The sequence below is a fragment of the Raphanus sativus genome, chromosome 4 (genome assembly GCF_000801105.2).
Source record: "Raphanus sativus cultivar WK10039 chromosome 4, ASM80110v3, whole genome shotgun sequence".
In the NCBI taxonomy this organism is placed as follows: domain Eukaryota; kingdom Viridiplantae; phylum Streptophyta; class Magnoliopsida; order Brassicales; family Brassicaceae; genus Raphanus; species Raphanus sativus.
In genome coordinates, this window is record NC_079514.1 from 2,931,649 (window position 1) to 2,943,635 (window position 11,987).

Below are 11,987 nucleotides of genomic sequence, written 5' to 3' on the forward strand. Positions count from 1 at the left end.
TTATGTGAAATAAATGTTTTTTTTGTCATCGTGAAATAAATGTTAGGTATACGATATACTGCTATTACTGATACACACCATATTTTAGGTGATGATTGTTTTAATATTTTTTTTTTTATTTTTTGTTTTTTACATTTTAGTTTTTAGATTTTATTTTTGGTTTTTGATTTTTAGGTTTTTGTTTTTGATTTTTAGGTTTTTTTTTTTGGATTTTGATTTTTTTGGTCTTTGGTTTTGTTGTATTTTTTAGTTTTTCAAAACCAAAATAAATACATTACTTTAAAATAATAAAACAAAAATAGAATATTGAGAAGTTACTATTGGTGACAAAAAAAAAGTCACCACTAAAATTTATGATAACTACTTAAAATTTTGACTCTATTTAGAAAATTTGTTATATAATTATTTTTTAATTAGAATGTCAATTTTTTTCCTTTTCAAAATTGATATATTGTATTAATAAAACGTTTATATTTTAGTTATTGTCTAATAAGTATTTAAAATTATTCAGTAGTTAATATTTATAAAAACTAATAGATAACTTTTTACAGTTAATTAATATTCATATAAATATCTTATGCTAAAAAACTTGTATGTAATTTTATCTTTGTGAAAATAATATATATTTAATTATTAATTAACATTTACTACAAAACGAAAAACAAATTGCTTTTTTTTTTATAAAAACCCCTAGAAATTGATTTTTAGTTTTTCTTCATAAGTTGGCTAAAATATTTTAAAGCTATTTTTCCTAAATTTTAGGGAATCTATTTAATAAAACTTTTGATTGGCAAACAAAATGGTTTTGCCCAAAACAAAAAAAATTAAAATCTAATTTTTGATTGGATAAAAATGTTTTTTACAGAAATAAAAACCAAAAACTATGTCAAAAATTAGAAACAATCAACATCTTAGACAGTCTTGTAAATATAATTACAAGAAGAAAAAAAGAGTAGGACTGTATTAAAAAAAAAACTATTTATTTCACTTTGAACAGAGTGGTCTTAATAACCAATTAACCATGGTCAGCGACAGCAAATTGATAACATGGATATCATCAACAAACTATCGTGTTCCGTAAACAATAAGAAAAAATTAAATGATATTGGGATTACCAAACTGTTAACATTAGTAAATTCAAAGAACAATTAATGTTTGAGTTAGTAAAATAAAAATTTGAATTGTTAAGTAATTAGATGCTTCTAATCTGATTTCAAGGAGATATGTCGGAAGCACCGACGACACGTGCGGATCCGTCACGTGCGCGATTTATAACTCGTATGTCGATATTTTCGTTATATATCAAAATTATTATAATATATTTTTTTACACTCCGTATTGTCGATTTTTATGCCCGGAATCAAGGGTTTGACTTACCAAATTGTTACCATTTTCGGGGCGTAATTTAAATGATTTAAAACATTACATTTTTTTCCAATCTTTGATTAAAATCACAACATGTGAATGAGTTAATGAAAGTTGAAAAAAGGAAATTATTTATTTATTTATTTATTTTCTTAGAAAGCCAAACCTTCTCCTTCATATACCCGAACCCTTTTTCATTTCTCTTTGTACAACAAAAGTGAACTTCTCTTATCCGATTCTGAAGCAGAAACTTAGCTGCAGAATCTTCAGATTCTCAAGAAACCAAGAAAAAGGTTTTTTCGAACAGAATCTTCAAGAACTTATCTCAGATCTACTACTACTACTGTTCAAGGTTTGAACAAAAGTCTTTTTACTTCTGTCTTAAATCTTCTCTGTTTTTTTATTTATTATCTTGATTAAATTTTGCAATCGGTTCCTGTGATACTCTGATTAGATTAGCTTAATCTTGATCTGTTCTATGTTCTCCTCTCTACTTTCCAAAAAGTTTTTACTGTTTCAGTTCTTCTCAACGTGACCGATCTTGCTTTATCTTCCTCGCAACACAACCTTATGCAGGCTTTTAAATTTGAATTGTTATTAATCTCTTATTGGATTAACTCAAGTTTTCTTGCTAATCATATTCAATCTTTCACCGAATCTATCTAAGACATAACCTTTTGTCGGATTTTCAGGAAACTTTTTTTTTCTCTAAATTTTTTTTTCCGGGAAAATCTCCTTTGTTAGGTATAGAGTTGACTGATTCAAAAGACTTAAAAAGCTTTTTTAACATGTTAAAGTACTTAAAACAAAAAAAGCATATGCTTTTGTGTTGTGTCTTGTCTACTCTGTTTAAACAAAAGACTAATCCTTTTTTATTTCATTTTCTCATTTTCATTTGTAGGTATTATTATTACATTTGAAGAAAAAATGATAAATGTAATGGATCCGATGAAAAGCGGATCAGAGAAAGGTTTAGATCCACAGCTATGGCATGCATGCGCGGGTGGCATGGTTCGTATGCCTCCCATGAACTCCAAAGTCTTCTACTTCCCTCAAGGCCACGCCGAAAACGCTTACGACCACGTCGATTTCAAGAACCTCCCCATCCCTCCCATGGTTCTATGCCGTGTCTTGGCCATCAAGTACATGGCCGACCCCGAGTCCGACGAGGTTTTCGCCAAACTGAGGCTTGTTCCTCTAAAAGACGACGATCATCGCGAGTACGGAGACAACGGTCAAGTAGTAGAAGGCGAAGGTTTCGAGACTAACAGCGAGAAGACGCCTTCCTTCGCCAAGACTCTTACTCAGTCCGACGCTAACAACGGTGGAGGGTTCTCCGTCCCGCGCTACTGCGCGGAGACGATCTTCCCGAGGCTGGACTACAACGCCGAGCCGCCTGTTCAGACCATTCTCGCCAGAGACGTTCATGGGGATGTATGGAAGTTTAGGCATATCTACAGAGGGACGCCGCGTAGGCATCTTCTCACGACGGGGTGGAGTAACTTCGTGAACCAGAAGAAGCTCGTGGCAGGAGACTCCATCGTCTTCATGAGAGCTGAGAGTGGAGATCTTTGTGTTGGTATCAGGAGGGCTAAGAGAGGAGGGATCGGTAATGGACCTGAGTATTCAGCTGGTTGGAACCCTATCGGTGGAAGCTGTGGCTACTCTTCTCTTTTGAGAGAAGATGAGAGTAATAGCTTGAGGAGGAGTAACTGCTCTCTTGCCGATAGAAAAGGAAAGGTCACTGCTGAGTCTGTTATAGAAGCGGCCACGCTTGCTATTAATGGAAGGGGGTTTGAGGTTGTGTATTACCCTAGGGCTAGCACGTCTGAGTTTTGCGTCAAGGCGTTGGATGCTAGGGCTGCGATGAGGATTCCTTGGTGCTCAGGTATGAGGTTTAAAATGGCGTTTGAGACCGAAGATTCTTCGAGGATAAGCTGGTTTATGGGGACTGTTTCAGCTGTTAGTGTCTCTGATCCTATCCGTTGGCCTAACTCTCCTTGGCGGCTTCTTCAGGTAAAAAAACCCTAAAGAGTTTCCGTTAAGTTCCGTGAACTTCTAACTTAAAATCAATTAGCTATAAGTAGATTTCTTCTTTGCTTGTAACGCAAGAAAGACTCAAGGTTGCATTTTGTGTGTGTTTCAGGTGGCTTGGGATGAGCCGGATCTACTCCAAAACGTGAAGCGGGTTAACCCGTGGTTAGTCGAACTGGTATCCAACGTACATCCCATCCCTTCGTTTTCGCCGCCGAGGAAGAAGATGAGACTTCCTCAGCATCCGGATTACAACAACCTAATTAACTCAATCCCAGTACCTTCTTTCCCAAGCAACCCTCTCATCAGATCAAACCCGTTAAGCTCTGTTCTGGACAATGTTCCCGTGGGTTTACAGGGAGCCAGGCATAATGCTCATCAGTACTACGGGTTATCATCTTCCGATCTCCACCATTACTACTTAAACAGACCTCCTCCTCCACCACCTCAACCATCATCAACTTTCCCTCTTTCTCAGCCTCTAGGGTTGCGAAACATCGATAGCAGAAACGAGAAAGGGTTTTGTTTCTTGACCATGGGGACAACACCGTGTAACGATACAGAATCTAAAAAGTCTCAACACATCGTGTTGTTCGGAAAGCTCATACTACCCGAGGAGCAGATCTCAGAGAAAGGGTCAACGGATACGGCAAGCACATCAGGCGGATCGAAACTATCCTCATCAGACGAAGGTTCACCTTGCTCCAACAAAGCTCATGATGCAGCAGGTTTGGAGACAGGGCACTGTAAAGTGTTTATGGAGTCAGACGACGTGGGTCGAACGTTAGACCTATCGGTTCTCGGCTCGTACGAAGAGCTGAGTAGGAAACTGTCTGACATGTTTGGTATTCAAAAGGCTGAGATGTTGAGCTCTGTTCTCTATAGGGATGCGTCTGGTGCCATCAAGTACGCAGGAAACGAACCTTTCAGGTAAAAAAACAAAACGCTTATTCTCATGTTTTTTTAAGAATCTGTGGTGGTGAATAAAACATTTAAATAATGATCGTTTTGTATGTTTGATCAGTGAGTTCTTGAAGACAGCTCGGAGATTGACGATTCTGACTGAGCAAGGAAGAGAGAGCGTTGTAGCATAAAGTGGGTTGAGTCTTTTTGTTGGAGCTTGGAAGTCAAAGCTTTGAAGCTTGAAACGTTTTTTTATTTATTTTTATTTATTTTGGATTCTGTAATTTTCAAAATACAGTCACAATCTATTTGCAAATAAAATAGATTCATCTTTTCTTGCTTATAAGAGCTTAAAAAAATATTACAAGATCACCAATGCATATCTTTGATTCTCTGTAAGACTGTTTCAAAACATCGAATCAGCTGCTTAGCTTATCATATCAATTATTGAAAACATGATAGATAAATAGAAAAGTGACCAACATACCTAAAAGGATTTATGAATAATATTTTAACTTTTTCCGACACAAGAGAAAACAAAAAGAACAAAAGTTTAGCCGGCAATGTTCTTATAATATAACTGTAAAAGACAAAATGTAAACAATGGTTATATAGCGTCATGAAACCTAGTGACCAAACTAATTTCCCGTTGCTTTTTTCCTTGTTTTGTCTACAATTTGTTTCACGTATACGCAAATCAAATCTTAATGATGACATACATAAACTAATAGGCCCCCTCAATAAAACCTTGTTTGCACGCATTAGTTTATAGTTTTGGTGTTCTGATTGATCATAGTGTGATATCTTTTTCAGTAAATTGTAGAAAGGTATGAAAAGTATTAAATCTGGAAGACAGTTAGTTAGCGGTAATGCGAGGTTCATGTCTCTAGGCACATGCACAACAAACACCGGTCGGATCCTATTTTTGACAAAACACTTAGTCCTCAACAACAAAGTTTAGTTGGATCTCCTTGTTTTCATTTATAAGTTAGCTGATATTTTTATTAAAATATTTTCAGATTCCAACGTATAGGAAACGAAAATTCCTTATCATCTTCGGCCTTTTGCTAATTAAATGTATTTTCAATTTTCTAAAGTATTATATATCCCCATCTCGGTTTTCAAAGTCAAAAGTAGTTCTAGCTCACTTTCTCTTTTCTTGTCTAATGTAAAAGGTTTTCTAACTCTTTCTTTTTCATAAAGCCAGACCTACTTCCTGTGCAGAAGCTATTGATTTCTTCAATCTCTACTCTATTTGCAGTTTTTAACCATAAATCTTTTACCAAAATATTAACATTTAATAGTATAGTACGAACTATGAAGGATGTTATAGATCGGATAAGGCGAGAACCGGTATTCTCTGTAAACTAAATGAAGCCTATCCCTGAGATATGACTATTATTAAGACTGTTAATTCAGATTTGAGAATGCGCTGGACTCAGTAAATATATAGGAAACCAAGATATCTGAAATCAAGTCACATGACGTGATTAGAGAGATATGGCCATTGATGTAAATGGAACCAAAGCCCGATTCATATTTCATGTGGCTCAAAGAGACATGGACATTGTATATAGATGAGCATTAACTACATATCTGAATAAAAGCAAAAAACTAAGGGTATACATTATTCAAAAGTGATAGTGACAACCCTACGTCTGAAGTTGACTCTTGAACCACACATGTTCACAATTCACAATCCCAACAACAAGATTATAAGAGAAAACAAACAACTAAACGAGAGATATACATGGGGAGTCTTGATTTGGATTAATAATTTAAATTAATCAAACAATTCAATTAAATGACGATGACGATGACGATGATAATATATGTATGGGACAAAATAATATGGAGAAGCAGCAGATACTTAGGGTTTTGTAATAAATTTTGTTAACCATGGTTGAGTTAAGACCATAGAGACCAGTGTGACAAAAGTCAAAGAGGAGAAGAGACAGAGTAGCGAGCGTTGTGGCAAATAATTAATCTATTAAAAAAAGAAAGAAAATAAGAAGACAAGAGAATTAAAAAGAAGCACGAGGTAGACAAAGATTCGTGAGGCAAGGAAATGCCAACTCGAAGGCCTTTCTTTACGTGAAGAAACATCAATGCATGTGTCATCTTCCTTCACAAAATATTATATCTATCATTGTCTTCTCCTCCACGTTCGTTGTCAATGTGTCCATATCTACGTTTTTTCCTGAATATTTTTTTTTCCTCAATTGAGTTTTCTTTTATTGTCATTGTCTATTTTTACTAAAAATATACTCTCTCTGTATCATATTAAGTGGTGTTTAAAAAATTTTCTTTTATTCCAAAATAATTGATGTTCTCACTATTCTGTGTAAAATTTAATAGCATTTGAATTTTGTGACCAATTACAAAATGCTGTCTTTTTTTCTTATTGGTTGAACTATTCTCATTTAATGATATTTGTATATAACCAATATATGTATTTTATAAAAGTTAGTATTTTTTTAATCTATGTGTTAAAACTTTAAACATCATTTATAGTGATACAGAAGGAGTAATACTAATCTCGAGATTTACAACCACCGAATAAATTTCTGAGCGCTTAGCTTACGTAACTTTAGAAAATACTTGTGTTTCTTGACTATATGATCTCAGTGGTTATACTGTTTAGAAAACAATCGGAACAAGTGTCTTGTTTGCATTCTGTCTTTTTTTTTCATACAATATAAACTACAAATACGAAATGTAAATTTTGCATTCCTCAGCTAACTATTATAATATGTATACAATGAACTGTAGTTGATGTATTTTAGACCATCTCCAACCCCACTTCATTTTTCACTTTTTACTTCATTTTGAAGAAAGTTTTGCTCCAACCCTACTTCATATTTTGCTTCAAAATGAAGCCGTGAACAGTGTTACTTCAAATTTGAAGATCTACTGTACATATCTTCATTTTTTTGAAGATGAACTTTTTCATTGCAAATTGATCCTTAACTTTTATTTATTTGTATCTTTTGCCAAAATAAACAATATGCTTTAATATAATCCAATTAATTTCTAATTTCAGTTGTTATTTTCATTATATCAATTTAAAATATTAAATATACTTAAATTTTTTACTAATAAATAAAATAAACTTACTTAATTAAGATAAAAAGTCAAATACATAATTAATAACACAAAACTAATCATATTAAACTTATCAATACAACATAAACTAAAACTTAATAATCTGGTAAATCATTTGTTTATTAACACTAAACATATAAAATCTAATGTTTTTGTTTATTTATTTATGTTTGTTGTAATAATTTTATTATAAGATATGTTAAACATGTTGAATTATGTTGAAATAAAATAGTTGGGCAAAATTAGTAAATGTAAAAAACTAGAAGATGTTATTAATAATTAATGATAAAGTGGAGAAAGAATATATTTGGAATATTCCTTTTAGAAGAAAGAAATGAAGTAAACCATTGGAGTGAATGTTACTTCATTTTTTTCTTCATTTTGAAGAAAGTGCATATTTGAAAATAAAAATGAAGCCAACCATTGGAGATGCTCTTAGTTGTGCTTCCATACTTTTTGTCTCTTTTACTATATATGTATGAATATCGATATTTTTTGTTCTATGTAGCATTTTGCTTCTTGTAGTAACTTTTACAGTTTTGATGTCGGCAGTGGTAGTAAATAGTAAAAATTATTTATGGGGGAAATTTTTCGTGGAGGAGCATTGTTGGTTTTTATTTAATCCGTGTTAAGGATAGGTGTTGTCGGTTTTCACTGAGTTCGTGGGGTTCAATATTGTTGGTCAAAAGATAATTACTTATAAACGTTGTTGGAATTCTTGGCTTGGATAACTCCTTGGCTTGGCTCTCTAATACTTATTAGCTTATACATTTTGCAAATTTGAGGCCATGAAAGACGTATGAACTCTATCAGCAGGGAAGAGGTGAGAGCAAACACCGTCCACGATTTTTCTTTAAGTTGCATATGCCAGTGGCCTTTTGTCCAGATTTTGATTTGCAAGATGCATCACAATCTTAAGTCCATCATACACATCCCAATGGATCGATGTAATGCAGCCTCATATTTTCCTTGACTATATACATCAAAAAGCCTTATTTTTGAAGCTTAGGAACATAAGAACTACAAAGAAATACACATTTTTTCTGTAGAATCTGCTATGTGATTAGGTGACAAATACAAGCACGTAATGTTATCATCGCTGGTTTTTTCATGTCATCATCAAAAAGCACTTGAAAATAATATTAATTATATAAATTAGGTTTAAATTAACACCAATAGATTTTCACAGACGAAAGATAATTAAAACTCAGAATAAATAAAATAACAGTTTTAATTCAAATAATATAAGAGTAATTACTATTCAATATTCCTTTTATTTATAATTTAGAAGATTTGTTTTGCTTTGCTATATACTCTCTTCGTTTCAAATTAATTTTTAAAAAATAGTTTCAAAAATATGTATTTTTACTTTTTCAATGCTATTTCTAATATATAATAATGATAAATTATAGATTTCAAAAAAAATAATTGTTTTACTAAATTTTGATTGGTTGAAATTTATGAAAAAATATAATCACAAAAATTATACATTTAATACTAAGATTTAGTGTGTTTTATTAATAAATGTGAAAAACTCAAAACATAGATTAATTTGAAATAGATGAAATAATAAGTAAAATGGTAAGATGGAAAATATATATTTAGTCTAAAGACAGTATGCTGAAAGATATTTTACAAATATTTTCGTATTACATAGAATAATATCATTATATTCCGTCTAGTATTCATTTATGGTTCATTAGAACTTTGACTACAAATGTTTATGACTTATTTTGGCATTTGACTTCAAATGTTTGAACTTTAATTTGAGACATTAATACGATGGTATCAGAAAAAATCATGGTACCATCGATATTCAGCGTTCAGCAGAAATGACCATTTCTTTGGAAACAAATCATCATTACATATCAAATTGGTGTGGGTGCACTACACTTGATATATATATATATATACCAACTAGATGTTCCAATGGAATACCAGTACATTGTCTCAACCCATTATCAAAAAAAAACTAGAAAAGATGAAGAATATTTTTTCTCTTGTGGTTTTCATCATCTTCTTTGTCATGTTTTCTTCCGGTAAAATTATTATTATTATTATTATTATTATTAGGCGGTGTAGTTATCACAGATGCAAACGTTTCTATCAGTCATTTATTTTATTTTCCATGTACTAAAGAATTTTTTTTATAGTTGCTAATAAGGTAAAGGCAGCCACATGCCAAGATCCTCTAGGTAGTTGTCTACAGTGTGATGAGAGATGCAAAGCTAAGCACGGACCGACGGGCCAAGCAAGTTGCGACAGAAACCAACTATGCACGTGCTATTACACGTGCGGACCGTCATCACCAACTCCTCCAAAGCACAAACAATGCTATGGTGGGGCTGGCTTGTGCAGCAGTGCATGCAATCAAAACTGTGCTCAAAAGTATCCTGGTGGATCTGGATTTTGTGAGAGCATTGGCAGCACTAGATTATGCAAATGCCAATATCCTTGCTAATTTTTTTTGGTTTTTAATTAATGTTTTGGAATTTAAATGAAACAAATCAATAAAACGGAATCAGTTTACTTTCATATTTTTACTTAGATGGTGGTTAAATATTACTTTATTATGCATCGTCCTGTTCTAACTATAACGTGGTCTCTAGACTCTCTACTTCCTCCTTTTCGGAAAGTATGGACTCAACCATTTACCGACAACGAATATGTTACACTAATGTGTTCAAACATTGTCTTTTTGGTACATGTTTTGCTGACCTTAGTTTATATATTACTTAAAACTGTAAAACATATGAAGCATTAAGCATCCATCTAGCTGAGAGACTTGGAAATGCCAAAAGGAAACATTGGGCTTTCGATTGAAAGCGCAACTAAAATCTATTATATATATTAGCCTGATACATACTTATATATTGTTTTGGAAAATTTTGGTTTAAATCCTGTATGTATGTAAATTTGAACCGCGAATTTTATAGTTTTATTGATTGACCGGTAATTAACCGCTCATGTATTCTCCAGGAAATTTCTAAGTTAAATTTGGAGTGAGTATAGAGCATTTCTCGTTGTTTCACAATATATAAATTTCAGAGGAGGCATCAATGTGTACTTAAAAAATTATTAGGTCGTCATTTTTTTAGGTATTTTGAAATAAAGGGTTATGCTTTTGTTTATTAAGTTCATTCGAAATGTCTCGAAATATAGTCATTATTTCCGGTGATTACAAACATCTGTTTGCACCAGAAACTAAACAATATATAATAAAGAAATTTTTTGCTGCGTTGTTCAATTCAATTCATAAAAATTAACGACGCCATCCACAAACCAATAATAATGGAAATTGTTATTATTTTATCATCGTCCTACATAAAAAAGTCGGTTTACAATTTTGTCAGCCAGCTTTAACAAGGATACTTGCATTGGCAAACACTAGAATTACCGAGGGTGTAACGCATCCCACTTCCACCTGCATACTTAAGTCAGTGCCGGTCCGGACATTTTCGGCGTCTAAAGCATACTAAAAAAATTTTGCCCTTTTATCCTAACTAAAATTTACAATTTATAAATATAAAATTATAAGTAGTAAATATTACTCCTTTAATTTAAGTTATTTTAAACAAAACATTAAAACATTATTGCAGCTCATCTTCTCTGTTTTCATTTTCTTTTTTCAGTTTACTTGGTTGATTTCTGGTAGCATTTTCTACAAATCTAAAGAAACAAAAAGTATAATTTATAGATAGAGCAAAAAACATATACTAAAATATGCTAACATCAACTTTACAAATTTTATGTTTTCACAAAGTTTCAGAAAAAACCCCTGTGATAGTTTAAGTTTTTTGAATTTCCAAAGTCCCTAATAAAATAACCAAAAAAATACAAAAGGAAAATGAAATAAAAAAAGGCTTGCATGAAATTCCCATAGAGCTGTTCTGGCAAAAATCAGTTACTATGGAACAGTGGAACCTGAGCAATTGTTAATTAAAATTAATTGTTTTATAATATTCTCTTATTCATACGTATTCTAGCAAAACCGAAAAAATGAAAAAATAGAGAAAGTAAATAACTTTTAATAAAAGAAAAGAAATCAAATCATCAGTCTTCTATACATATAATATAATAAATTAGGGTTGTTGGAAACTTGGAGCATGAACCCAAAATCATCCGTGTATTTTTGAATAAATAAAGCTTTACTGTTTAGTTGTTGTTATTATTGAAAAAAAGAAAAAAAGTCATTATTATCAAAAAGGAGCGAAGGTGTGTTCGAACTTGTTACCCGTGAGATGAAAAAAGAGTTTTCAGACACTAGACTAAAGTGCAACATGGAAGAAATGGCGCCCCTAAAATACTTATTGTTTGTGGCGCCCAAAGCCCTAGCTTTACGAGCTTTAGCCCAGGGCCGGCTCTAAGTGCACAGTTAATATCGCAACATTTTTGGGGACACCATACACTACATAAACCGGCCCCACCATTGCAAGTATTGAGTGGAGTTACCGAGGGTGATTCACATTGGTAGTGGCACCTGCACAGAGGCCCCCCAATAGAGCGGTCATCACAGTCACCTTGGCTTGATGGCCCATGTTTGGACTTGCATCTCTGGTCGCAGCTTTCGCAAGTGCCTA

General features: G+C 32.7%; 2 protein-coding genes across 2 annotated transcripts; both read left to right on the top strand.

The window, feature by feature from the left end:
• Nucleotides 1-1,550: 1,550 nt before the first annotated feature.
• LOC108848742 (auxin response factor 16) lies at nt 1,551-4,641 on the top strand. The gene is made up of 4 exons (XM_018622175.2): nt 1,551-1,717; nt 2,267-3,381; nt 3,512-4,329; nt 4,424-4,641. Exons 2-4 carry the CDS (start codon nt 2,293-2,295, stop codon nt 4,491-4,493), a joined length of 1,977 nt encoding a protein of 658 aa, XP_018477677.1. The 5' UTR covers nt 1,551-1,717; nt 2,267-2,292; the 3' UTR covers nt 4,494-4,641.
• A 4,658-nt stretch (nt 4,642-9,299) lies between these two features.
• On the top strand, nt 9,300-9,868 carry LOC108853442 (defensin-like protein 183). The gene is made up of 2 exons (XM_018626854.2): nt 9,300-9,446; nt 9,561-9,868. The coding sequence occupies exons 1-2, from the start codon at nt 9,329-9,331 to the stop codon at nt 9,866-9,868; spliced, it is 426 nt and encodes a 141-aa protein (XP_018482356.2). The 5' UTR covers nt 9,300-9,328.
• Nucleotides 9,869-11,987: the final 2,119 nt, after the last annotated feature.